The sequence below is a fragment of the Trichomonascus vanleenenianus genome (assembly GCF_965637985.1).
Source record: "Trichomonascus vanleenenianus strain CLIB 3782 genome assembly, contig: TRVA0_025S, whole genome shotgun sequence".
NCBI classification, from domain to species: Eukaryota; Fungi; Ascomycota; class Dipodascomycetes; order Dipodascales; family Trichomonascaceae; genus Blastobotrys; species Blastobotrys vanleenenianus.
The window spans coordinates 145703-172442 of record NW_027481862.1 but is presented as its reverse complement, the minus strand read 5'-3'; the positions used below and the strand labels follow the sequence as shown (position 1 = coordinate 172442).

At 52.2% G+C, this 26740-nt stretch overlaps 10 protein-coding genes across 10 annotated transcripts; 5 read left to right on the top strand and 5 right to left on the bottom strand.

Annotated features, from left to right (window-relative positions):
• Positions 1 to 633: 633 nt before the first annotated feature.
• CMR2 (Cmr2p) lies at positions 634 to 5357 on the top strand (the record flags this gene model as incomplete). Its single annotated transcript, XM_076685508.1, has 3 exons — positions 634 to 714; positions 776 to 955; positions 1008 to 5357. The coding sequence occupies 3 exons, from the start codon at positions 634 to 636 to the stop codon at positions 5355 to 5357; spliced, it is 4611 nt and encodes a 1536-aa protein (XP_076540322.1).
• A 120-nt stretch (positions 5358 to 5477) lies between these two features.
• Positions 5478 to 5867, bottom strand: COX16 (Cox16p; the record flags this gene model as incomplete). The annotated part of the gene is made up of 2 exons (XM_076685507.1): positions 5478 to 5558; positions 5616 to 5867. 2 exons carry the CDS (start codon positions 5865 to 5867, stop codon positions 5478 to 5480), a joined length of 333 nt encoding a protein of 110 aa, XP_076540321.1.
• Positions 5868 to 6322: 455 nt separating this feature from the next.
• HAT1 (histone acetyltransferase catalytic subunit HAT1) lies at positions 6323 to 7492 on the top strand (the record flags this gene model as incomplete). The annotated part of the gene is made up of 1 exon (XM_076685506.1): positions 6323 to 7492. The coding sequence occupies one exon, from the start codon at positions 6323 to 6325 to the stop codon at positions 7490 to 7492; it is 1170 nt and encodes a 389-aa protein (XP_076540320.1).
• A 68-nt stretch (positions 7493 to 7560) lies between these two features.
• Positions 7561 to 8068, bottom strand: TRVA0_025S01794 (uncharacterized protein; the record flags this gene model as incomplete). The annotated part of the gene is made up of 2 exons (XM_076685505.1): positions 7561 to 8011; positions 8061 to 8068. 2 exons carry the CDS (start codon positions 8066 to 8068, stop codon positions 7561 to 7563), a joined length of 459 nt encoding a protein of 152 aa, XP_076540319.1.
• A 939-nt stretch (positions 8069 to 9007) lies between these two features.
• Positions 9008 to 9964, bottom strand: PIL1 (Eisosome component PIL1/LSP1 family protein; the record flags this gene model as incomplete). Its single annotated transcript, XM_076685504.1, has 1 exon — positions 9008 to 9964. One exon carries the CDS (start codon positions 9962 to 9964, stop codon positions 9008 to 9010), a length of 957 nt encoding a protein of 318 aa, XP_076540318.1.
• Positions 9965 to 13270: 3306 nt separating this feature from the next.
• On the bottom strand, positions 13271 to 13860 carry SYM1 (ethanol metabolism protein; the record flags this gene model as incomplete). The annotated part of the gene is made up of 2 exons (XM_076685503.1): positions 13271 to 13735; positions 13786 to 13860. The coding sequence occupies 2 exons, from the start codon at positions 13858 to 13860 to the stop codon at positions 13271 to 13273; spliced, it is 540 nt and encodes a 179-aa protein (XP_076540317.1).
• Positions 13861 to 15830: 1970 nt separating this feature from the next.
• ILV3 (dihydroxy-acid dehydratase ILV3) lies at positions 15831 to 17600 on the top strand (the record flags this gene model as incomplete). The annotated part of the gene is made up of 1 exon (XM_076685502.1): positions 15831 to 17600. The coding sequence occupies one exon, from the start codon at positions 15831 to 15833 to the stop codon at positions 17598 to 17600; it is 1770 nt and encodes a 589-aa protein (XP_076540316.1).
• A 331-nt stretch (positions 17601 to 17931) lies between these two features.
• Positions 17932 to 20256, top strand: ELP2 (Elongator subunit ELP2; the record flags this gene model as incomplete). Its single annotated transcript, XM_076685501.1, has 1 exon — positions 17932 to 20256. The coding sequence occupies one exon, from the start codon at positions 17932 to 17934 to the stop codon at positions 20254 to 20256; it is 2325 nt and encodes a 774-aa protein (XP_076540315.1).
• An 876-nt stretch (positions 20257 to 21132) lies between these two features.
• On the top strand, positions 21133 to 23307 carry TRVA0_025S01684 (thioredoxin domain-containing protein; the record flags this gene model as incomplete). The annotated part of the gene is made up of 1 exon (XM_076685500.1): positions 21133 to 23307. The coding sequence occupies one exon, from the start codon at positions 21133 to 21135 to the stop codon at positions 23305 to 23307; it is 2175 nt and encodes a 724-aa protein (XP_076540314.1).
• A 329-nt stretch (positions 23308 to 23636) lies between these two features.
• Positions 23637 to 25859, bottom strand: PMT2 (dolichyl-phosphate-mannose-protein mannosyltransferase PMT2; the record flags this gene model as incomplete). Its single annotated transcript, XM_076685499.1, has 1 exon — positions 23637 to 25859. One exon carries the CDS (start codon positions 25857 to 25859, stop codon positions 23637 to 23639), a length of 2223 nt encoding a protein of 740 aa, XP_076540313.1.
• Between the last annotated feature and the right edge of the window lie 881 nt (positions 25860 to 26740).

Sequence of the window (26740 nt, the reverse complement as noted above, 5' to 3'; positions counted from 1 at the left end):
TCTACGTATATAACAAACTTTACAGCTCTAACCTGGCCAACAGAAGCATTATATAGGTCAAATATCAGGATAGAATTCACATTTTGTGCACCGGTAATAATAACTAAATGGCTGGCTTTGCTGCAAGTGTAATACGGCTAGCTAAAACTGGACTAACCTTGTCTACTACAACGCTAGCTGTCTCAATTGCCACTAAAGCCCAAATTCACACAAGCTATTAGCAATTGGTCCCTTTATAAATATATAGCAATTATTTGATTGACTCTCGATATTGGGTAGTGGTAGTACCGGGAGACGTCAAGTACAGTGGGAAATTGTTACCAAAAGCCATATCACATCGGTAATCTATCTACAGCTCATATATTCCACTAATAGACTAGGCTGCTATACCAAGTTTCCGTAACGAAATCAGTAACATGGAAGATTCAAGAACCATCTCTTCACTTAGACCGTTGGTTGGCATGATCGGAGGTTAGGGCGGTTTGGTCCAGCAAGCCTGCGCACGCAAGAGTACTCCGTTTGACCCTCCACGGTACCTCCGAACTCCAATACTCCCGTGCTCAGTATAAGCTACACCGGATAGGACAGCTGGAAGTCGAGGTGGGATACAGTAGACCGGGAGCGCAGTAGGCCATGAACGTCGATCTATCGATACCAGAGGGGCTCCCCGAGGGGGTTGCTGCTAAGCTCGCCGAGCTGCGACAGGAATTGGAGGTATGTGGTGGATGATTTCGCACTTGAGAGAAGGCTAACGTTTGCCCGGCAACGGGAATAGGATGGCGATATCACTGCAAAGGGCTATAACAAGCGGCGGGATGCGATCTTGAGCGAGGCTGCTGCGACCGAGGAGCTGGCGCCGCTGTCAACCGTTTCCACGACGGCCTCTTCGTCCTATGGTGGAGGGGCAGCTCCGCAGCCATCTTTAAGCAACAGGCCGTCCTTAGATGGCCAGTCAGTAAGTGATAATTGCTCATTGAGAACTATTCTAACATATGGCATATTTTTAGCTACGGTACCAGCCGTCCATGGCGTCAATGAACGACTTCTATCAGCGCAATGCATACCCTCAAGAGTCGGACTCCTGGTCCCTGTACGAAGGACAGAATGCGCCCGAATCGACAGGCACGCTTCCGGCAAACCAGCAGCCCATGTACCGAATGATGACCGTAGATGCTCAACGGGCTGTTGCCGAGGCGGCGGCGAGTATCTCCAACGTTAAGCTTCAAAAGCCGCTCGAACCGCGTGAGCTGCCTGATTCAGCGGGATCAGACCCACATAACAAGTCAATTCAGATGTCAAGGTTCGACAACCTGCCCTCGATTCTGCGACACAGGGGAAAGTCCATTTCTCGCCAGAATGCGTTTGTCGTGCTCGACAATAAAGGCAAGGAAGTAAGCGCCATTGCGTGGGACAAGCTCGCGTCACGGGCCGAGAAGGTGGCGCAGATGATCCACGATAAGTCTGGCTTGTACCGAGGAGACCGCGTGACTCTACTCTACCAGTCGACGGAGGTGATTGACTTTGCTGTTGCTCTGCTCGGGTGCTTTTTGGCTGGCGTGGTTGCGGTTCCGGTGAGCCCCAATGCGCCATTCAAGGACATTGCGTACATTTTGGGGTCTACACAGTCCCATCTCGCGCTGACGACCGATACCAATATGAAGAGCATGCAGCGAGTGATGAACGCGCAGAAGCTCCAGTGGCCCAAAGGCGTCGAATGGTGGAAGACTAACGAGTTTGGGTCCTATCACCCGCCAAACAAGAAGGCCGAACTGCCGGCGCTCCAGGTCCCCGACCTGGCGTACATTGAGTTTGCCAGGTCGCCACTGGGCGAGCTGCGAGGCGTTGTCATGTCGCACCGCACGATCCTGCACCAAATGACTTGCCTCACTGCAATCCTCCAGAGCCGCGCCGTCTACAATGGCAAGGACGCGCGGTCGTCAGGGGCCGGAGGTAAGACAGTATTGTGCAACCTTGATGTCCGCCAGAGCATTGGCCTGATTATCGGCATTCTCCTCACAGTCTACTCGGGCAATTGCATGGTGTACTTGCCGCAGCACGCCATGGAAGTAGGCGGGCTCTATGCGCACGTGGTGAGCCGACACCGGGCCAATATCATATTGTCTGACTATCCGTCGTTGAAAAACGCGGTGTACAATTACCAAGCGTTTCCGCATCTAACGCGGAACTATTCTAAAAAACACCCGGTGGACCTGTCCCACGTTGAGTGGTGTCTCATTGACACCCTTACGGTCGACACGGAGTTCCACGAGCTGCTGGCAGATCGATGGCTCAAGCCACTGGGCAACAAACACGCGCGCGAAATCGTCGCGCCTCTCCTGACCCTTAATGAGCACGGAGGCATGGTTGTCTCCATGCGGGACTGGCTCAAGGGCGCCGAAAAGCTGGGGTGCACGCTACACCAGAGCGCCATGGAGGATGAGAACGGCGGGCCGTTTGATCTTTCCGAAGTGCTGCTTGAAAAGGATGCCCTCACGACCAATACAATTAAAATTGTTTCCACTACCCCGAGCCACAGCATTACCGAGGATATGAAGAAGTTCATTCGAGTAGGGGCGTTTGGCTTCCCGCTGCCAGACGCTACCTTGGCAGTCGTCAACCCCGATACGTGCATTCTGTCCCCCGAGCTTGATGTGGGAGAAATCTGGATCGATAGCCCATCGCTTAGTGGCGGGTTCTGGGGGCTGGTCAAGGAAACAGACACTGTGTTCCATGCTACTTGCTACGATCATGACGGCATGGTCGACATGGAATTCCTTCGAACGGGCCTGCTTGGCTTTACTTACAATGGTAAGGTTTACGTGCTGGGGCTATATGAAGATCGACTAAGGCAAAAGGTCGACGAAGAACAGCAGCAACAACAGCGGCCTGAGTCTGAAATCAGCGAAACCAACAGTATTGTTGGCAATGCGCGCAACAACGCCATTAGTCAGTACCGGTACCACTACACTGCCCACTTGGTGCAAACTATTATGCGCGCAATGCACAAAGTGCACGACTGTTCTGCGTTTGACATTTTCGTCAATGGCGAGCACCTTCCTGTCGTCATTGCTGAGGTTAAGTTCCCGGCTGTCGGGGGGCCTAGCATGCAGCAGCTCAATGAAATCACTGAGGGAATTATTGCCGTGCTGAACGAAGTCCACAAGGTGCGACTGTATTGCGTTCTTATTACCCCGGCGGAAAGCCTGCCAAGGATTATGAGAAGCGGTCGTCCGGAGATTGGCAACATGCTTTGCAAGCGGCGGTTCGACATGGGTGCCCTACCGGCGGTGTATGTCAAATTCGGATTAGTGGACAACGAGAGTAGCGCCTTGTTGAGGTCAATTCCAATGGGCCCAGATCCAGATGGTGGTATCTGGTCTCCGGCCATCTCGCATATCCGTAACGAGTCCCTTGGCGACGAGCAGCAGTATTCTGGCGTTGATTTCAGAGATGTTGTCATTGACGATAGAACCGCCGCCCCACTCTCGGACTTTGACTCGATTGTTCAGATTCTGCAGTGGCGAATATCGCACCAGAGTGACGAGCTTGCATATTCGACAATTGATGCTCGAGGTAGAGAAAGCAAGGGCCTCTCCTGGAAGAAGTTTGACCAGAAAATTGCAGCCGTGGCAGCGCATTTGAAAATCAAGCTCCGAATGCGAGCCGGTGATACTGTCGTCGTCATGATGACGCATTCCGAAGAATACGTTATTTCCGTTTATGCCTGTTTGACGCTTGGCGTTACTGTTATTCCCCTGTCGCCAATTGATTCTAATCGGCTGAATGAGGATGTTCCGACCTTTTTGAGTATGTGCAAGGAGTACTCTGTTCGCACCATTTTGGTCAATGGCGACACTGAGACCACTCTCAAGGCGAAGGGAGTCCATCAGCATATGAAGCAGACGGCCTCAGTGTTGAAGATGACTATTCCACTAACCGTCAACACCGCCAAGTGCAAGTTGACTAACCACTCGTGGAAAGACTTCCGTGTGGAGCCAGCGTGGCTCAAGCCAGACTATGCAGCTCTGGTGTGGGTTTACTGGACGGCGGACCATAAATGGACAGCGGTCCAGCTCAGCCACCAGACGATTATGGGCATGTGCAAGATCCAAAAGGAGACGTGCCAGATGTCTAGCACTAAGCCCGTTGTAGGATGTGTGCGAAGCGTCAGTGGTATCGGCTTCCTCCACACGGTTCTCATGGGTCCGTATCTCGGTGCCTCGACCTTGATCCTGTCACCGATTGATTTTGCGTCTAATCCTACGACGTTCTTCCTGAGCTTGTCGCGGTATAAGGTGAAGGATACCTATGCAACCCCGCAGATGATTGACCACGCGTGCGCAATGATGAAGCCCAAGGGATTCAGCTTGGCGGAGACGAAGAACCTCATGGTATCGTGTGACGGCCGTCCGCGAACAGATCTCGTGAAAAAGATGCGCCTGCTCTTCTCAGCTACAGGACTCGAGTCGAGCTCGATTAATCTCGGGTACTCTCACTCGCTGAATCCGCTAATCACCACGCGGTCGTACATGTCGCTTGAGCCAATTGATTTGTGGCTAGACCCAATTGCCCTGCGACAGGGCTATATTTCGGTGGTCAACCCCGACAACTGTGCGAACGCTCTCCATCTCCACGACTCGGGAATGGTCCCGGTGAGCACGCAGGTGGCCATTGTCAACCCGGAGACGTGCCAGCTCTGTAAGATTGGCGAGTACGGCGAGATCTGGGTCTACAGCGATGGCAATGTGGCAGGGTTCTACCGGTCGAAGGATACCTTCAGCCAGGAGCGGCTCCACGGCAAGTTGGCGGACACCAACGCTGATGTCGAGTACGTTCGAACCGGCGACCTTGGATTCCTGCATACCGTCACGAAGCAGCTGCCGAATAATAGCGGCAGTGTTGAAATGCAGACGCTTTTTGTGCTGGGCACTATTGGCGAGACGTTTGAGGTGCTCGGACTTAACCACTTCCCCATTGACATTGAGAACAGCATCGAGCGGGCCCATCGAGGCATCCTTGGTGCAGCAATTTTCCAGGCGGGCGGCATGACAATCGTACTGTGTGAGGTTGCCCAGTCGCAGCAGCAATACGGCATGATTCCCGTGACGTCGCCACGGCACCTCAGTCTGGCCTCCTTGGTACCGGTGGTGGTCAATACGGTTCTCAACGACCACCAATTCGTTGTTGACATTGTCGCGTTTGTCGGTCGCGGGGACCTGCCGCGGTCGAGGCTGCAGGAGAAGCAACGGGGCAAGATCATGGCATCTTGGGTGCAGAAGAAGCTCAACCTATTGGGCCAGTTTGGCGTCAACCTTGGCGAAAAGTCCATGGCCAAGGCTATACGACCGGAGAATTGAAAAAAAAAGTTAAACATTCAAAAAGATACAGACATGAGATGATGACGAACCATTTAGACGATACTATGTACACACACTGAGAAGTGACGAGACTTGATAATAAATAATGCTAATGCTATGCTACCACTTGTTTTCACTTTCGCCTTCGAAGCGGGGGACTCGGACTTGTTCCCAGGAATCAAGGTCCATTTGTTGGAGTCGCTATTTACCAGTTAGTAAAAATGCATAAACTGCGGGAACCATGATTTGATGACTTACATAGTACTCTTCTCTCATATCCACCTTCCTTCGCTTCTTGTATACATCAAGCGCCTCTTCCTCAGACATGGCAGTGACCTTACGGTCGTGCTGCTCGTACCGCACCGCGGTGAAATACGATAAGAAGTAAGCTCCCGCAGTGAGCACCGAGATGAACGGCAGGCCAAACAGCAGGAAAGAGTGGTTTCGCAGGTTGTTCATGTACCAGCCGCGCCAGGTCTTGTTGTAGGCCTCGCGCTGCTTCTCAGACATAAACTTTTTGGCCTGGAAAGTCGCCCTTCGGATAAACGTAGCGGAAACCATCTCGCCTCTGTATTGTACTATGTATTGTACTACTAACGATGATTCTGGGCTAATCCCCCAATTTTTTGTCGTGCGGCTGTCCCACGCTACATCATGTGGTGATGGTTCCCGTAATTGTAGCTACCATGGTACAATATTGTAGCAGGTTGTACTGCGAAGTTATTCCATATCTATCTATTTAGTTATTCAGGCAATACGGAGAACTGCTTTGAACTACCGATAGCTGGTCAATGCTCACTCCAAATACCTCGGGCAACAGCGTAAGTGGGTACCTTAAATTTGAGTAGGAGTGACATTTTCATACTCATATATACGCTTTACGTGACGAATACTACGCTGGCACGACTAAGTGTCGCCATTTCCACGGCCAAAGCGAACTTTACGCGTAAATTGGACCGGGGAAGATGGATCGGGTGGACGAGTGGACGACCAATTCGAACGAGGCGCTGACGCTAGCACTGCACGGCAAAGAAGATGACGTTCGTGAGTTTGGAGTGGTCTTTACGTACCCAATATTCGGCCAGGAGGAATTGATTTTCGGGTATCAAGACCTCAACATTCGCATCGACTTCGATGCCGTCACGCTGTTACCATGTATCACCAGCCAGTATTCGGCGCAGCTCGACACCAAATCGGTGATCGAAGTCATCGACCCGGTCAAGACTTTACTGGGCAAGTTGCCCGAGGAGACGTTCACCTCCACGGCGGAATGGAAAAAGGCAGCAGCCAAGGAACGCGTCAAGTTCAAGGTCCCTGGCACGCGAATTGCGCATTTCACGAGGCACGGCGAGGAATTTGTCATCTACAAGACGAGTTATAGCGAAGCGCGCAAGCTCGTCCTCCGGATGAGGATATTTGTGCTCTTATTTATCGAGGCCGGGTCCTATCTGGAGGAAGAGGACGACAAGTGGGAGCTCTACTTGGTGTACAACATCAAAGACAAGGAGCCATTCTTTGCAGGATTCTGCTCGGTGTACCCTTACTTCTGGTATAAGGACAGCGAGACCCACAATGAGATGAGCAAGGAATGGCCTGTGAGGAAGCGGATTTCGCAGTTCGTCGTGCTTCCGCCGTTCCAGGAGATGAACGTAGGCGGCAGTCTTTATGATGCGCTGTTCAATGAATTCCTCAAAGACGATCGCGTGCGCGAAGTCACTGTTGAGGATCCGAATGAGAGGTTTGACGACCTGCGGGACCGGTGCGATCTCGCGCGACTGGCGCGCCGGCAGGTCTGGGAGAGCGCTGCGCTGCGCACTACCCAGTCGATAGAGCCCGAGTGGCTTTCGACGATGTGTGCCAAGGAGAAGATGGCTCCGCGACAGTTCAATCGGTGCGTAGAGATGGCCCTGCTGTCTAAGATTCAAGGACCGATCCCGTTGGCATATGAGCTGTTTGTCAAGCGACGATTGTACCAGCACAACTACGAGGCGCTTCGTGACTTGCCCAAAGACGAGCGGGTCAGCAAGCTGGACGAAGTGCTCAGCAATGTAATTGAGGACTACCGGCGCCTTCTTGCCAAGGTCGACATGTCTGGGGACAAGCATGGCAAAAAGCGACGGTATGATGATCTGTAATAATTTATTTAATTTAATCAATTTACCGTTAACAACGCGCCGCGTCGCTACGGAGGGTTTTGAGGTTATCACTCTTGTCTGCGACCAAGGACGAAAAGGTTGCATCTCAGGATAACTCCAGTAGGCTTGTAGCTGGCAATGAGCCTGATCTTCCGGTCCTCTTCTAGCTCATCAACTTCTTCCAGCGTAGAGTTGTCGATGCCCAGCTGGCGGCGGAGGATCGATCTAATCGGGTAGTCTACGGGCTCGACACGCACAGCCCACCCGTTTTCCTCAATTGTCGTCCCGACGGGCTCTGGCTCCTGGATCACCTTCAGGCAGTACGTCTTGAGGGGCTCTACGACTGCATTGAGCACGGCGGTGATCTGGGACTGCGACAGCCGGGCCACGAGGTTCGTCGTCGACAGCGTATCGCGCCTCTGCGACCGGCCCTCGGAGATCTGCTCGACGGCACCGTCTTCAAGAAACACGCGCAGTTCTACTACGGCATTAATCGAGGAGAGCGTCAGGTACCTCCTCCTACCATCATGTTAAAATCTACCAAGTCCTCAAGGGGAGCTCAACTTACACTGGCATGGCTGAGGTGTGTGTGACGGAACGCCGGACCCGTCTCTCTAACCTGAAAATAAACTCCTCTATGGTACTATGGTGTTTCTTTGAATCCTGGGCGCCAGCCCCCAGACCCCCATGGCTCCGCTCCGCGGAGTTTGTCATGTCAATTGGCTTAGCAGGAGTGTGCTATATCATGCGCTAGTATCGTAGTCGAGCTAATCGAATTGCTCATTGTACCTATTTCCAGGTACAACTCAAAGCATGTACCGGTTTGTTATTTTTTAATCGAATTCGACGACGCTACAACATTTGGAATTGGCAACAGTGCCTCGAAATAATTGTAGTAATAACCAATCTGCCAAGGTCTTTTGGTGATCCTGAGGCTAGAGTCCCCCTTAAGATTCATACACCGCTAAATGTTACCGGTAATTCATACCCTAACAGCTTCACTTTCGTGTCAATTCGTTCCACACTGGTACAATCGCGCCATAGGACTGGGTACCCCCTGAGGATCAAACAGGAACAAGTGAGAATAAACTGATTACTGATTACTGTTGGCGAACTCAATGGTCTTCCGCAATCGAAGAAATTAAAGAATTCACACCGTTAACTGTCTGGCATTGACAAGCGGGTCAGTCACTGCCACTGCGTAACGGTCCACTTCAAAGAATGGTGCTGCAGTATTCTTAGTAATTGACGCTACGTACATTGGTTCTACCCCAGTAAATGGAAGTTTTTACATTGGCGCTACCATGTAAGCGCTTCTACGTTGGTTCTTCTTCCGGCACATTGATTCAGATAATTGACGTTTCTAGCAAAGATAGCCTAGATAGTGTGCGTACCCAGAAATCATAGCAGTAGAAATACGATTAGTATTAATAAATACGTACCAAAACCAAAAGGCAAATTAGTCGAGGAAAAAGAATAATTACAAATTAATCAAAAGCAGAAAATTCAGCAACTCTAAACAGTAACCTTCTCCTGCTCCTTCGTGACAGGCTCGGCTACATCATCCTGGGCGTCCACATCCCACTCATGGTGCGCCTCTTCCCGCGAGTCGTCAATGTCTTCGTACCCCTCGGAAGTAGCTCGTCGGATCGACAAACTTGGCTTGACAGCGGCCTGGTCCAGAGTCCAGTTGGCCAGGGCGTTCTCAGCATCAATAATAATCTGCTTCGACGCCTCATAGCCGTCATAGGCTGGTCGAGTCTCGCCTGGAGTCACTGGTGTGTCGTCGAGTAGCTCGAGCAACGCCTTGCCGTAGCCGGCAATGAGCGCCAGTTTCTCAGAGTGCTCCCGCATAGCGTCAAACTGGTAGTTGAAGGCGGCCTTGAGCTTCTCTCGCGTAATATTGCTCAATTGAGCCTCGGCAACCAAGCTTTCCGCCTCGGCTCGAACCAGCTCCTGCTCGAGCACAATGATCTTGGGCGAGTTTGGCTCCTTGTACTTGAGCTGTGCAATCTGGTCGGTAATCTTCTGCTTCCGGTCCCGCGACGGCTGCACAGAGGCCTCAATGTTTCGAATCGACTTGAGCGTGATTCGGTACTGGTCGTACTTGTCGATAAACTGGTCCTCGAGCTCGCCAATCTCGTAAATGAGCACGCCCAGTCGGTCCGTCACGTCCGAAACGTCGTCGTCGCCTTCCTCGCCCCACAGCGACAGCTGCTTGGCCACCTCCCGGCGCTCCCGGGCAACTGACTCGATCGATCGCATCACGTTCTTCTCCATCTTGACGAGCGCAGCCAGCTTACGCGACAATTCCGGGCCAAACGAGCCCGCCGCAGTACGCCGGAACGTGTGCGAGATGGAGCCCTTGCCAAAGAACCGCCCCGACTTGGTCGACGAAGGGGGCGGCGGCGGAGACTGCAATTGCGCCGCAGTGGGCGCCCGCGACTGTCGTAGAGAGTATGTTCGGTGCATTATTTCGGTTCCGCTTACAATTTATCACACTGGTAAATGCAAGTTGGCTGGGGGAGGCAGTGGGCCTTGTATTCTTCTTATATACCGGGGGAGCCTTGTTTAGCCTCCGAAAACAATCTGCGCCGCATATGCTAATAAAGGGCCCTCAGCCGTAAAAAGCAACCCGCCCCTGTTTACGGTTGCCCATTTGAGAAAATAAAGGATCCCAATTGCTCTCGGGTCGCGCCGGGGGCTGCCCTGCCATCCCGCCCAATTTCTTCAGCCTATTTCCCTCCACTATGTTATGTGCACCGCTTTTTGTGATTTTTCCGTATTTCCATAGGATATTTGTGCTTCTCAAGGCTGGTACCTCGCTCCTCGGTCAGCAGTAGGGGATGAGAAGGGGGGGATGGAGGGGGGCGGGTTCCTTTTTGGCGTGCGTGAGCAAGCGTGGAATGTGCCGGGGTGAGACACCCGAAGAACGCCCCACGGGCCCTCGTTTACTTGCTTGGACACACTCCGCGCAGAGATGAGAGACAGGACTTTACGTCATCGCATCGCACTTTACTGCAATTCGTCACCGGACGCCATTGATCAGTTGAAGATGGTTGTGGTATGATGCGGCGATGTCATCCGGTTGTGCTGGGGCCCCTATACCGTAATGTGCGGATAATCAAAAGTGGCGACGGCAAGGTTTAAGGTTTGGAGACAAGTCCTCTAGTGGGTTAACTACGAAGGTGTAGTGGGAGGCGGGGGTCCCGGCCGGCGACTGCATTAGCGATGATAAGGCGTCAAATAATTAGGCTGCAGTATCATCAGCGGATGACCTGATTATAGGGAGGTGTCAGAATTAATTGATGCGTTACCTAATTGCTGGGACCTGTCTGGGGCCCCAGTAAGGTACTACGGTACCCAATATGATAAATTGTCTTTTTGACTGGTTTGAATGTTTGGATTGGGTAAGGTGTAAAACTGGTAGAGCCTGTTAACACCAGTAACATAATAATGCTAGTACCACCATGGTTACGTAGTGCAATAGCAGCATGCCGTTGTTGATAACCCCTAACATGTTAGATGTCGCAGCAGTACAAGTTGTACCGGGGGGCACTTTGTTACACAATGAAATATAATATCGGAGTCTAATACGTATTATTAGAGGACCAACGTGTATAGCCAGATGGGTTAACCAAAGCAAAGATTGATGCAATATTACAGTATCACTACAGTACTGTAGCCGTAGCTAGCTATTGCTATCCTGCTTCAGGTTGTACGTGTAGAACTACAGTGTACGTGCATAGCTTGGATAATATTGTGTCATAGAATTGCATAGCGCATTACATGACGCATCCATTCGCCGTCACTCTGTATGTTGCTGCGTTCGTATGGGCTTCCATGCATGACGACGCAACCCGAGCTCCTTAACAAACCATAAGCATATATTAGTATATCCCCGGTAAATCTATAAGAAACTCTACGCATAAAAGCACAATTCGATTGACTGCAGGGGTTGTTACAGTACCATGGTCCATGCGTTACATTTCCCAGTCCGCCGGTGCCTTCTGTTCTCTATGCGCCAATCATAAATCGGCCCACCCTAGCCAAAGAACTGCTGCACGTATAGCAGATATTGTAATCACATTTCGTCCTGTCTCGGAGAATCACTCAACCACCGGTCATGTTTGAAGCAAATGAGCTCAGATAAGACTGCCCACCAGCCTTGTATGGGGCAGTAGTGTGGGGTAGCGTACGGCTCACAGTCATAGCAATCGAGAAATCAACTGCTCATCGTTGATCATTTCGAGGCCGGTGTTCACTGGTTGTCCTGGCTTTCATGCTAAAAGTTCGCCAATTAGGCATCTCGGCTATGAGTACGGATAGTTGGCAACCTTAAGTTCCCTGTTAAGAGTGACGCATGATCTCGACCGCTAGTATAGAGCTGTTAACGTAACCGGCCTGGTAGGGTTTCTAAATATGGAGTACTCACGTTTCACATGGCTTTAACAACCATGGAAAAAAATTATACTGTAGCTGTAACTCTTGCCTCATCTATACGTTGACTGGTGATTAATTAGCTTCACGAATAAAAATACCGTTTATAGTCCTAGCATATGGCATTTGACGACTTCCAGTTTCAAGCTGCGCTTCGGACTCATAATGTATGCGTACACCGTAACTAATTGCAACACCATTTTGCGCATTCACACTTCAACTCGGCGATATTACCTGTTGTGATGGAGTTCAGGACTCGGGAATATGCTTAGTCCCGCTGCATCTCCATCAATTAGCTGATACTTCAGAAATATAGTCTTGACTCTAAAGCGCAGTTTTATATTGGAAAGTGCAACACCTGTACAGGTACATAAAAGCTCGCTGCCTGTTGGGCCCGCAGTATTAATACCAATTGCCTTACCATCTGCCTTTCCCTCTTCTATCATAATTGTCATTTACTAAAAGTTATACCAGTGGGGTATCTGTTGAATATGGGTCCTGCCAATTATCAGAAAGTGGTTTCCATTGTGACTGCGTTGTGAATTACTCTTCGCATTCATACTCCTGCTAAGCTAATGGAAGCCAAAATCCTGTTGCGCTGCAAATCTGTTCCCTGAAGTGATAACCCCAGGTCCCCGCACTAGATAGTGTGCTTGCTCATCTACCATTGCCTAGTCAAGAAGGTAATAAAGAGGAGACGAAAATTAGGTGGACTTGCCATTACAGTTAAAAGAATTGAGCCCCACCTTAGGTGCTAGGCAATCACAGATACGGCTAACATCAACGAATATGTTCTATGTACGTACAGTGTACAGTGTACCCAGCTTTTGGCAGCCTTCAGCAGCGTTCTGGCGCCTGTGCGTAATAATCTTACCAGACCGTAATATACAGAGCTGAAAAAAAAAATTCCCACGCACGTATAAAAGTCGACAAGAGCGCAGAATTTTAGACTTCTTTTTTTTTTATTTTCTAGCGGCCAAAATGGTAAGTTTTTCTATTAGAAGCAGTTCGAGCAAAAGGTGGTTAGTTTTTTTTCTATGATGATACATGCCTAAACAATTATCAACTAGAAGCTGTTTCCGACTAAACGCTGGAGAAACAAAAATGAATCGCTACTCTGAATCAAAAAGTGACCATTCTACTTTTGCTTGGACTTGGAATTGACGAGTGCTAACTGTTCATAGGTATATCATGTCATTTAGATTAGTGTTATTTGGCGAAAAATAGATTCGTTGCTATTATAACCTCCGCGAAGCAGAGCTACGGAGCGTTTGAGGGGCTGGCCCCTCAAAGAGCCTTTAGTGAAGGTCATAATGATTGATGGCGTTGTCTAATGGTCTAATTAGATGCATTTTTAAGCGAGAGGAATGCGTTCCAGGCAATTGAGACGAGATTAACGGCCAAAAGTCGGTAGTTCAGTGGAACGTAGGTAAAGTTGAGCAGCTGAAACGCTGGCCACACGGTCCAGTTGACCAGTAACGTGGAGAGCCAGTTCGCCTTGACGTGCTCGACAACTCCCTCAGCAGATCTGCCCTCCATGATGCCAATACAGGTGAAGTAGAGTGGTATACCCAGCGGCGCAAACACTAACTGGTCGACAGTGGCTCGCTTGATACCTTGGACCACTGGGTTCGGCGACTTGATTTTGCTGATAAGTGGGTACCACCTTGTCACAATCGGCGCGAAGATTATGCCGCCGTATGTGCAGGCTCGAGCAGTACGAGCATAGTCAAAAGACAAGTCCTTCGCACTTTTCTGGATAGTGATGGTTTGCGCAATCACGTCGCCTAACCCGAATAGAGTCTGTTATTTCCGAGTTAGCACTTCAAGTTAGCTGCCAGGGCGACACTTACTGCTGTGGAAATAGCATTGGTAGTTAATGGATTAGAGACCAGCTTCGAATTGTACCATCGGAAAAACGACGCCATATTGCCCACTTTTTTCCCGTCTGTCGAGCACTCGAAAATCAAGCGGGGCAGACGATATTTGTAGTTGCATAGGGATGCGTAATTCACGCAAAGTTAGAGCGATCGGCTTGCGCAACCTGATCATGTACTGTGCTAATGAGCGGTAGACCACGACATGATAGGGGCCAGAGGGGTCTCTGCTGTCTAGAATTTTTAAACTTCTAGTGGATTCTGTGGCAGAAGCACGCGGGGGTTCGTAGCGCATCCGGACGTAGAGAGCCGCGAGGTACTCCGTCATGGTGAGGTGAATTAGCCGGAAGAACCGAAATATTCTTTCCTATTTGAGCAGTAATATAGCAATTTCAATTGCGCCGCAGCAGCACTACTACACGCGTAGAAAGCTTTGCTGCTCGGCACAGACGGACTATCTCGACGAATGGCCACTAATTGGGGTAATAATTTTTCAGAACGACCGTTTCACCTACATTTCACAAGTTTATGCGCTGCCGGAACAGTGCACCAGCCGTTAGATGCAAGGCAAGATATCATGCTGGAGAGCCCTAGATCTTAACCTAAGAGTTAACGTGGGATTGACTCTAATATAGACTGCCCACAGGTGGTAGTAAGCTATACCTAATCATTGTATTACCCACGACTTGATGGATGCTATAGTTCTTTTTGCTTCCATTACCGTACATTATAATCTGTGTACTTGTATATTGAGCTACTGTATGTGAATTATCGGTACTACGTAATGTGCGGTTACAGCGCTACTGCTGTGGGGGCCCTTATTCAAACAATCAGAGATCCGATTAACTTCCAAAACGCTGCCACGTTCTCCACAATTCTGTCAGTTCGTGTATAAAAGAAGTACATGCCCTGTTTGTTCATCTGGCGTACTAATGCACGTTCGTAGCGTTTGTAGTCTTCGCCCACTTTTTCGTGGAAATGAAATATCTAGACTCGACATCCTGCCCAGTGTTACGTCAACCTTCTCCTCAAACTGTGGAATATTGTGGGTCAAAATTCGTCGGTTTAGACTCTAGCACCGGTGGAATAGACCAGCTAAGTGAAGCAGATGAGAAAGAAGACGAATTGATGTGCTTCCTCGCTTTAAAGGGGTACCATTTAACCAAGTGAGTAACTTGGCGCTCGATGAACTGCGATCTCTACCGATGTCTGACCATTAGGGCATTAGTATATAAAAGGGCGCAAAATAATGGCCCAGTGGAGCAAAATAGTAATTCAGCAGATTGTGAATATCGCCGCTAAGGTGGATACATGATCTTGAATTACCTGTACCTACATATAGTGTTTATCCCATATAAAAAAATTTATCCTGCCAAGGATATCAAAAATCTTGGACCTGTTCACTACAAGATGGAATTTCCCACTACTAAAGATGGAGCTTGCCAGAACTCAAGATAGAATTGATAGAAGCTACAGTACTCCGCGGCTAAAACTATTAGGCAATAACGCTACATTGTACCGCGGTACTGTACTTATGATACGACATCTGGCCTATAAAATACGCGAGACTGCAAGGTAGCAGTATTTCTCAGAATGCCTTCCAAATGCCTCCAAGCAAATTGCGGAACGCTCACAAATCCTCTTTTACGTATTAGACCCCTGCGAGAATACTGAGACGATAGTCCCTCAGTTGCCGGACGAGCTTTCTGGCGAGGTCCTTCGAACTAGCCAATTGCACCCCAGGTGAGCGCTACAGCAAGTAGGTGCAGTCGACAACCGTTGTTCGACGTTTCGCGCGCGCAACAAGGTGGACATAGGCGAGGGGGGCCGATACCGGGCAGCGATCGGCGTAGTCCCACCAATCACCACATCGCCCATTCTGATTATGGGGGGGGGGGGTGAGCCTTAAACGGGGTTGACTCATATCGATAGCTGGAAAGTGGACAGGCCATTGGAATTGGGCGTATTTATACCGTCTTGACACACCCTGCCTAAGCGACCAAGCCAATTCGAATCTCGCCATGTTGAGATATAGTCAAAAGCGGGCCTTCTCGACGTCGAGAGAGGCCCTTCAGAAGTTCACCAAGCACGAGCTCAATGCCTACTCCAAGAAGATCACGCAGCCCAAGTCCCAGGGCGCGTCCCAGGCCATGCTCTACGCTACCGGCTTCACCGAGGAGGACCTTTCGAAGCCCCAGGTCGGCGTCTCGTCCGTGTGGTGGTCGGGCAACCCTTGCAACAATCACCTGCTCGACCTCAACTTCCGAGTCGCCAAGGGCCTCGAGGACATCGGCATCAAGGGAATGCAGTTCAACACAATCGGTGTCAGCGACGGTATCTCTATGGGTACCTGGGGTATGCGGTACTCACTCCAGTCGCGAGAGATCATTGCCGACTCTGTTGAAACGACGACGATGGGCCAGCACTACGACGGTAACGTCTCCATCCCGGGCTGCGATAAGAACATGCCAGGTGTGCTGATGGCCATGGGCCGATTCAACCGTCCATCTATCATGCTCTACGGCGGTACCATCCGGCCGGGCCACTGCCAGGGCGAGGCCTCTCCGAAGGGCGATATTGATCTTGTCACGGCCTTCCAGGCGTACGGCCAGTACATTTCGGGCCAGATCGACGAGCCGACGCGAGCCGACATCATCAGACACGCGTGCCCAGGCTCTGGCGCCTGCGGCGGTATGTACACCGCCAACACGATGGCCTCTGCCGCCGAAGTAATGGGTATGACTCTGCCGGGCTCCTCTTCCTTCCTGGCTGCTTCGCCGGAGAAGTTCAAGGAGTGCCAGGACATTGGCCCCGTCATGAAGAACCTGCTTGCCAATGACATCAGGCCGCGGGATATCATGACCAAGAAGGCGTTTGAGAACGCCATTGCATATATCATCATCACTGGTGGTTCGACCAATGCCGTGCTGCACTTGATTGCCATCGCGCACTCGTGCGGCGTCGAGCTCACCATCGACGACTTCCAGCGAATCTCCGATACGACGCCGCTGCTTGCCGACTTCAAGCCATCTGGCAAGTTCGTCATGGCTGACCTGCACACTCACTGCGGCGGCACGCCGTCCGTCGTCAAGTGGCTCATTGGCGAGGGCATCATTGATGGCTCCACCATGACCGTCATGGGCAAGACTCTCAAGGAGACCGTTGAGGTGTACCCAGACATGCCCAAGGAGCAGGAGATCTTTGCTCCGCTTAGCAAACCGCTCAAGCCTACCGGTCATCTCCAGATTCTGCGAGGCTCGCTTGCGCCAGGCGGCGCCGTCGGCAAGATCACCGGCAAGGAGGGTACGCGGTTCCATGGCAAGGCCCGAGTGTTCGACGAGGAGGATGCATTCATCAAGGCGCTCGAGGACGGCGAGATCAAGAAGGGCGAGAAGACCGTTGTCATTATCCGATATGAGGGTCCAAAGGGCGGCCCCGGTATGCCAGAGATGCTAAAGCCGTCTTCGGCGCTCATGGGCTACGGTCTCGGCAAGGATGTGGCTTTGCTCACCGACGGCCGATTCTCTGGTGGTTCCCACGGTTTCTTGATTGGCCACATTGTGCCAGAGGCCTATGAGGGCGGTCCGATTGCGCTCGTTAAGGACGGCGATGAGATCGTCATTGACGCCGAGAACTCCAAGATTGATCTCCTTGTGGACGACAAGATCGTCGCTGAGCGACGAAAGAAATGGACTCCACCACCGCCACGATACACTCGGGGTACCTTGGCCAAGTACGCCAAGCTTGTTTCCGACGCATCTTCCGGCTGTATTACTGACCGATTCGACTAAAAAAAGCTTTTTGTAATTTAATGTATTTTTTCTATCCAAGTTTCCGCGATTCAATGCTCCTCTTCAATTAACTTGGGGGCTAGCCCCCAAACCCCCGTATCTCCGCGAAGTAGAGCCCCAGTGGTTTTAGGAGACTGGTCCCCCAATTGGACTCATCAGTTAGTCGCATGAGCCCGTTGCGGCGGGCTACACAGCCGTGCGATGCGGCGCGAGCCACATTGTACGGCTGTGCACGGCTTGCGCCGCACTGTACGGCTGTGTATGCCGCGTGCGCAAGGTGATTTTTCAGTCGACGACATTTACTGGGCAAGCGACTTCCAGGCAGAGGCCAATGGAGATAAGCACAGAGTTCGTATCGGTGGGGGCTAACCGACACCCCGGAGCGAGCGACTACAGCCCCGAGCATGCAGCTATTGCGTTTGGTGCTGGCGTGAATGTGGCCTTTTATAGGAGCGGATCAGTCGAGCTCTCGCGAGCGGCGGACCACGCCAAGGCCGTGACCGAGGTGCGATTCGGGGCCCGGGGGCGGTTCATGGTGACTGGAGGCAGTGAGGGCCGGGTGGTGTTTTGGGACTTGGCGGGTGGAGTTAACAAAGCCCGAGTTGTGACTACTGTGGGCCTGGATCGAGCTGTGACGGCTCTGGCGTGCCATGGTGACGCGGCGGATGAACTGGTCGTCGCCGTTGCAACAGCGGCTGGGAGCATGTTCTTCTACAAGTATGAAGACGACAAGTTCGAGTTAGCGCAGGAAGTGCGCCCTGATGCGGCTACGTTCTACGCAATGTGCCTGGCGGTCCACCGGCTGGGCAACGGCCAGTACCTTGTCGCCGCTGGGGGCACGCAGAACAAGATTTTCGTGCTGGTCGGATCAATTGGCGCGGTTGCATTGGAGGCGCGTTTGGAGGGTCACGAGAATTGGGTCCGGGGGCTCGCGTTTAAGGAGACGAACGACGGCGACGTTCTGCTGGCCAGCGCGAGCCAAGACCGCTATATCCGGCTGTGGCGAGTCCACCGCGGCGATGTGAGCACAATTGGGGGACGAACTTCCAAGGATACCGAGAATGAGGGGGTTATGCTGGCAAACAAGCCGTACTATGTGTGCCGTGGCGAATACTCGGTGACGTTTGAGGCGCTCATCATGGGCCATGACGACTGGGTGTTTGCCGTGCACTGGCACCCGGAGCGGCTGGAGCTGCTCTCTTCGTCGGCGGACTCGTCCGCTATGGTGTGGAACCCGGACGAAAGCTCTGGCGTGTGGGTGTGCACAACGCGGCTGGGGGATGTTAGCATTAAAGGTGCCAGCACGGCCACTGGCGCGTCGGGCGGGTTTTGGAACGCACTGTGGGCTCCCATTGGGGGCGTTGACCATGTTGCAGCGATCGGAAAGACGGGTTCGTGGCGACTGTGGCGCAAGACTGACGACGAGAGCTGGGTTTCAGAACTTGGAGTCACAGGGCCTGCCAAAGAGGTCACTGACGTCGCGTGGGGAGGAAGCAATGGAGAGTATCTGCTAGCTACTTCGCTTGACCAGACTACACGGCTGTATGCCCCGTGGACGAAGGGAGATGGGAAATGGCATGAGATGGCCCGGCCACAGATCCACGGATACGACATGATCTCGGTCAAGCCTGTCACCGCGTCGCGGTTTGTCAGCGCCGGAGACGAGAAGACTTTGCGCGTGTTTGACGAACCGCGGGGCATTGCACAGCTGCTTGAAACGGTGTGCGGTATTGCCGCCACCACCGACAAGCTGCCCGAGTCCGGCATCGTACCAGCACTTGGACTATCTAATAAACAGGAGGAAAACACCACAGTAGTAGGAGTGGCTGATGAAGAGGATGATGAGAATGAAAACGACGAGGCGCCGTCGCAGAGTGCTTACGAACTGCTGTCACAGCTGAACCACCCGCCCCTCGAGGACCATCTCCAGCGGCACACGCTGTGGCCAGAAGTGGACAAGCTCTACGGACACGGCTACGAGGTGACGAACCTGGACATATCACACGACGGACGGTTCCTTGCAACGAGCTGCAAGGCAAACACTGAGAAGCATGCGGTCATTAGACTCTACGACACTACTACGTGGCTCCAGCTACCTAACCCGCTTCAATTCCACTCCCTAACCATTACCCGGCTGGAATTCTCTCCGGACGACCAGTTACTGCTGTCGGTGTCGCGAGACCGGACCTGGGCGCTGTGGAAGAAGAACAACGAGGGCGACAACTATGAAATGGCTGTATCTAACAGTAAAGCCCATACCCGGATCATCTGGGACTGCGTCTGGCTCCCCGAGGGCAATGCTTTCATCACAGCTGGTCGAGATAAGGCCATCAAAGTGTGGCGCCAGGACTCCACCACCAATGAATGGGCCGAACATGCGACGATGAAGCACTCAGAGCCGGTCACTAGCCTGGCGTTCAACCCCATCACTCGAGTCCTGGCGGCAGGCACTGACTCAGGCGCTATAGCTTTGTTCTGGGTCTCTTCGAGCCTCACCGTCGAACCCCTGGGCCCAATTCCACCGCCCCAGCAGCCCGTCGCCCGCATCAACCGCCTCGCGTGGCGGCCTAACAGTCCGGGAAGCCTTGCTGCCGCGAGCGACGATAAGACGATCCGCATCTACTCCATCGCGACCGCAAATCATCAATCTTTATAAATCAGCTAATCACATACACCTACGCATTATCAACAATTCACTGTACAACCAGCCAATCAGAAGCAACCTTCGCACAATAACAAATCAGCTAGTCACTACACTTACGCAGTATCACCAATTCACTGCACTACCAGAAGCATACTTCGCACGAGAACCAATCAGCTAACCGATGCAGCCATATCAGTTGGTAATGATCAATGCTTATAGTACTACTACATGGTTGATACCCGCACCGTTCTCAATCGGGAATATATACTGATTCGGGCTTACTTGTTGGGTAGGTAACTACGCGATGTTATACGCCAGCCTCTCCAAAAACATCACTTGAAGGGTTTTGTAAACATTCAATTCATTTTTAACATCTCTTATTACCACCGGTGGATGACCGGTTACTTATATATCATCGCGAAGCGAATCCTATGGGAAGTTTGGTATCCGACACATTTCATTCATTCATTAATATGCTCGGCCTTGGCCAAGTGATGCAATCTGCACGTTTCCTGTAACGGCTCCGCTATAAGATGTGCGGCGTGCGGCGTCTCACGTCTCATAAAAGTCAATAGAAATCGCGCTTCAGCGGGAATGCCTTTGAAATGTAGGCATAATAGTAGAGAAGCTACACGGAAGAAACTTGGTAACCAATTCAATTATATTAATGCACAGAATATCAATGCCTGCCATGGCCTACTCTTACTGCATAGGTTAAACACTGGTAGTTATTCCGGGGCCCCTTTGCGGCCGCGAACGACGATATGACCGATCTATTCCATCGTTGACCCCACCACAAATTGGCCTTTGTGAATCACAACACTCTACTCACTAACAGCCAATCCAGCACTATAGCCAATCGAATATAACCAATTAAGCATAGTACGCATGTGGAGACGGATAACGCGGAGGATGTACTCGACGCTCGAGAACCGCCTCGCGTCGGCCTCAAGTCCGTACCTGCGAGCGCACCAGACGAACCCCGTAGCATGGCAGCAGTGGACCGAAGAGACTCTCCAAAGGGCAACCAAAGAGCAGAAGCCCGTATTCCTATCGATAGGGTATCACACGTGCCACTGGTGCCACGTTATGAACAAGGAGAGCTTCTCGGACCAGCGCATCGCCGACATACTCAATAAGAACTTCATCCCCATCAAGGTCGACCGTGAGGAGCGCCCCGACGTGGACGCTGTCTACATGATGTTCCTCCAGGCGACGACGGGCCAGGGGGGCTGGCCCCTCAACGTTTTTCTGGTGCCCGACACGCTGGAGCCCATCTTTGGCGGCACCTACTGGGCCGGGCCGCAGGTCGCCAAGGAACACCAACGCGGCGCCTTCTTCGAAGACGTGCTCAAAGGGGTCCAGGAGGTGTGGCAGAACGACCGTGATAAGTGCCGTAAGTCTGCGAGCTCAATTGCGGACCAATTGCGGCAACTGGTCAAGGCGCAGAGTGAGCCCGAGTCGGCCGAGTTCACGCACGGGCTGCTCGAGGACGTTGCAGAGCACTTCACGACGACCTTTGATCCCGTAAACGGCGGGTTCGCGCACGCGCCCAAGTTCGCCATGGCTCACAACCTGTCCTTCTTTCTCAAGTTCCATAAGCGCTTCAAGGACAAGGAGGCACTGGCGCACAAGGCGGCGTTCACGCTGCTCAAAATGGGCCAGGGCGGTATCAAGGACCAGATCGGGCACGGATTCTCGCGATACAGCGTCACGGAGGACTGGAACCTGCCGCATTTTGAGAAGATGCTTTATGATCAGGCGCTACTGCTGGAGGCCTACCTCGACGCTTTTTTGGCCGACAAGGCCCGCAATGGCTTCGCTGAGTACTACGCCGCCGACATTGTCCAGTTTTTGCGCACCGGTCTGCTGAGCTCGCCCACCGGCGGGTTCTTCTCGGCGGTCGACGCAGACTCGGTCAACGCCAGCGGACACCACTCGGAGGGCGCCTACTATGTGTGGACCGCCAAGGAGCTGAACGATGTTATCAAGCATAACACTTCCAAGTTCGGCGTCGCCGACATGGCGGCCATGTTCTGGGGGGTCCACGACAAGGGCAACGTCGACGCGCAGTTTGACGTGCACCACGAGTTGGTGCTGCAGAACGTGCTCCACGAGGCATCGACCGTCGCAGAAGTGGCCAAGGCGTTTGGCAAGCCCGAGTCGGAGGTAGTCGAGGCCATTGATAATGCGCGGAAGTGGCTGCTGGCCTACCGGGAGCAGAACCGCACGCCGCCGGAAGTCGACAACAAGATTGTCACCGCGTGGAATGGGCTGGCCATTGGCGCCCTGGCGCGAGCTGGTACCGTTCTGCAGGACTCTGAGGCGCTGGATGCCGCCGTTAAGGCCGCCCAGTTCATTCGCGAAAACTGCTACGACTCCAAGACCAAATCCCTGCGAAGAATTGCCGGAGCCAACACCAACGGCATGAACGAGGACTACGCGTATCTGATTCAGGGTTTGCTCAATCTGTACGAGGCGACTTTCGATACTGAGTACCTCGGGTGGGCCAGAGACCTCCAGGACACCCAGGTCAGGCTGTTTTGGGACTCGCAGAGCGGTGGGTTCTTCTCGGTCGAAGAGGAGAACGCTACCGAACTCATCTTCCGGCCCAAGGTGGGATTCGACTCGGCGGAACCAAGCCCCAACGGTGTTTCTGCCACAAACCTGTTCCGGCTGTTTAGTATGCTGGGCGACATGAAGTACGAGATCAAGGCGCAGGGGGTGCTCAATTGCTATGGCAAGGATCTTGCGGCGCAGCCGTTTGGCTATCTAAGCATGATGGGCCCAGTTCTTGCCGAGCTCGACGGCATGGGGTCTCTTATTCTCGTCGGAGACGAGTCTAAGGGCGGCAGCGAAATCAACGAGCTTATCCGTTCAAACCCAATGCCCAACATCACCATTGTTCAGCTCAACCCGCAGTCCATTGAGTTTTTCAAGGGCCTCGAAAATACTGTCTACGAGGGACTTTTCAAACAACACGGCGACGGTCCATTGCAAGCGTTCCTGTGCAAGGACCGAGCGTGCCGACTGTTCAATGGCGACTACAGCGAAATTCTTTAAGACGTCATTCACGGCAGCAACAAAAACGTCGTTCACATAAATAGTTTTTGGGCCATGCCCTTCGTACATCTTTATAGGACATTCATTACCGCAAAAACTCGATATGGCCCAACCCCATAATTAAAGGACCATTTTTAATGTCATTTTAGGCGCTAATGAAGCTCGCTTTCAATTCGCCGGGTGGTAAAGGGATCTAGGGAAGTTCCCCAGCTACGGGGGGCTACATCAAGGTCTAGCTCGTAATCAATTGCAGCCTGGGTTCTTCGATTGTACAATAACAGTTAACTTATATTATCAAATTATATTAAATGTTTATATATTCTGTACAATTATGAGATTCGCCAAGTGCTGAACCAGTTGAGGTAGCTGTAGTCAGCAGGGTCGCCAGTCATGCCAAAGGAGATCGGCGCAAACAGAATAAAGATGCCAATAGTCAGCGCGTAGAGGCCCAGATAGACCAAGCCAGATACCCACTTGTTCGCCCACCGCTTCGTCGCGTGGTCAACCAAAAAGGCAAACACGAGAATGGCAAAGTAGAGCGCTGGCAGGTAGTGGTGCACATATTTGACTCGGCCCATGACCACAAACGGCAGGTAATGGAAGAACCAGCCCAGCGCCGGGATAATGCCGGCAATGGCGTAGTGCTCAATCTCCCTGTTGTTAAAGTCGACATACTGTCGCTGCCATCGGCAAATGTAGAGCAGAGTCATAATGCCAAACAGGCCGAGACCAGCAGTGCTCATCCACGTAGTGGTTGGGTGTCCGAGCAGGAAGTATCGCACATTGTCGGAGCCCCAGCCACACAGTCGCAAGCCGACGTGAAGAATTGGCCATTCCCATGCCTGGGAAGCAAGGTCGTCCTGTTTGTCTGGGTCAGGCACCAATGCATTGTTAGAGGCCATCATGGCAAAGTTGAGCTGCACAAAGTCCCGCAGGAAGTGGGACTTGGGCAGGGTTCGGTTCGCTGCGCTGTCCATTCGGTCGTTCCAGTGGTTCTCAACGTTCCACCACGTTCGCTTGTCGCGGCGCATGGGGCTCGGATCGCACGTCACCTCGCCCTGTCGGAATCCCCATGGCGGCAAGTTGTTGCCCTCACCAGAGAGGTAGCATCCCATCGCCTGGTGTCGCAATCGAATGGACGTACTCAGTGGGTGCACTCGGCTCTTGTTCTCCTTGCTCAGGTTCTCCACAATCTCAACAATCCAATTGTCCTTCTCGTCGCCAAGAGTCATGTTACCGTAGCACGACACCTCGTACTTCTTCTTGGTCAATGGCGCTGGGATCTGATGTGAGTGCAGGTTTCGGCCCGTAGATGGGTGGTAGAATCGAATGACGTCGCCGTCGGCAATGTACCCCAGCTCCTCCTCAGGGCTGTAGTAATCGTCGGGGCGCCTGTGCTCGATTATCCACTCGTTGTTCAGATCCTTGTGGTGGTACGTCGTCACCTGCTGCTGTTCAGAGCCTTCTGGGAAGACCTGAACGTGCGAGTGCAAGAGGCCGCCATTGAGGCCCTGGTTCTTGAGAGTGATCTTGGAGCCGTACGCAATATCAACAGGACCGCCCTCAATGCTGTTGCCAATGAGATTCGCCTGGAAAAGAGAGCTCATGTTGGCATCGCCGGGTCCCGTGTGGTTGAGAATTATAAAGTGCATCTTAAACGAGGCCATAAACACAAGGGCAGGCACAATGATGAACCCAACGATCCGCGCGAGCCAGTGGGCAAAGTACCGCTTAAACGGCATCTTGGTGTCGCCAAACTTGATCCACAGGTCGGCAACGGTGTAGACACCCACGACGGCGGTCACAAAGAGGCCCACCATCTTGACGCTGCACACGCAGCCAATCGAGAGGCCTGTGAGAAGCAGGGTCGCCCACCACCGCGGCGAGAACGAGTTTCGCTGTTGCTTGTGGAACGCCGTGAGGCCGAGCATCGTCGTGAACGTGAAGAGCGCCAGCATCGAGTCGAGCAGAATGAACTTGCCCAGCGTGATGTACGAATGCTCAAGCAGAATCATGAGCGAAACAAGCCACACCGCCGGCCGCGACAGGCCCAGGTTCTTGGCTGTGAAGTACGCGACCGGCACACACAGCACGTTGAACATGGCGTTGAAGACTCGCATCGTCGTGAAGTCCAGGTACTCGGGATACGGGGTGCCAGACTCAAACCCAAACGAGCCATTGTACCCGGCAATGTACCCAGATAGGCCCACAAGCATCTTGCCGAGCGGCGGGTGCACGTCAAAGTAGTATTCGCGCTTGAGGTAGTGCGAGCCAAACTTGCCAAAGTGCGCCTCGTCCCACGTAACGTTCTTGGACTTGCCAATCTGGTATAACCGCGTGAACAGAGCCAACGCGGTGAACAGCAGCGGCGCTGCCCACGACTCGAGCTTGGACAGGTCATTGATCAAAGAGCCGTCTGGCGCTCCCTTCTTCTTGTCGTCTTCTTCGCTCTGCGTCATGTACGACGGCATCGGGGCTGCTCCTCGAGGCCCACCTCGCTGACGGAGCTCATCGCCTTCTCGTTTCACACCAGAAGCAGTGGCAGAAGCCATTGTTGTGTGTCAACAGCTGTCTTTTTCAAAAATAAATAATGTGACTCCCGCCGGAAGATAGTTGGTCGACGTGGAGATTGGTTTTCGATTGACTTGGATGTGATGTGCTGGCAACGTACGTACAAGTCGCCCCAGGGGGTCTCAAAAGGGTCCCTTCTTTTTCCGCGCGCCATCAAAAAAAGGACACCGCGTCTCAGATTCCCGGGCCCGGCAAAGTCTATTTTTGTCTTGCCAGCCGCATAGCCACACATTTTTCATGCAGTGCACTTGCAGATGCGCCATCTCCCTGGTCATACAATGGTCTAGTGGCCTTGACGACGTTGGCATCCCAGCTTGGTCGAGCGGTTTTCCCGGGATTATTAATGTGGGCACATTTGGTGTAGTGAGCTTTGGTCAACCGTTTCAATTACGCTTCAATTGGGTTTCAATTACGCTTCAATTGAGGACCGGCGCTATTTTCCAGTCGTGATCATAACCGGATTCTGGTACGGATTTTAGCACTTACCTTAGCGTCAATTCGCAGTTGACCTATCAAAATTGCCGTACTGGATAGTAAGGTTGAGTGGGTTTCTATCTCACGGAAGGGCCGGTATTCAGTCAATTGAGCCCAACCCATACAAGCTGTTCTCCTTCCTTTATAATTATTGGTATACCGTTATTAACAGACAAGTCATATTAGTCTTATATTTTACATTCATCGTCCAGGACGGTTGAGTGGCCGATGCTCAAAGCGTAAGGGGTGGATGTCAGTTGAACCTTTACAGGAACGTGAAACATGCACGATATTCGATAATGACTTTTATAGTTAGTAGTCCTCAGCATAGCCAGAAGGAACTGGCATCAATTGAGACCATAGCATAGCTAATATAGGATAATTTCTC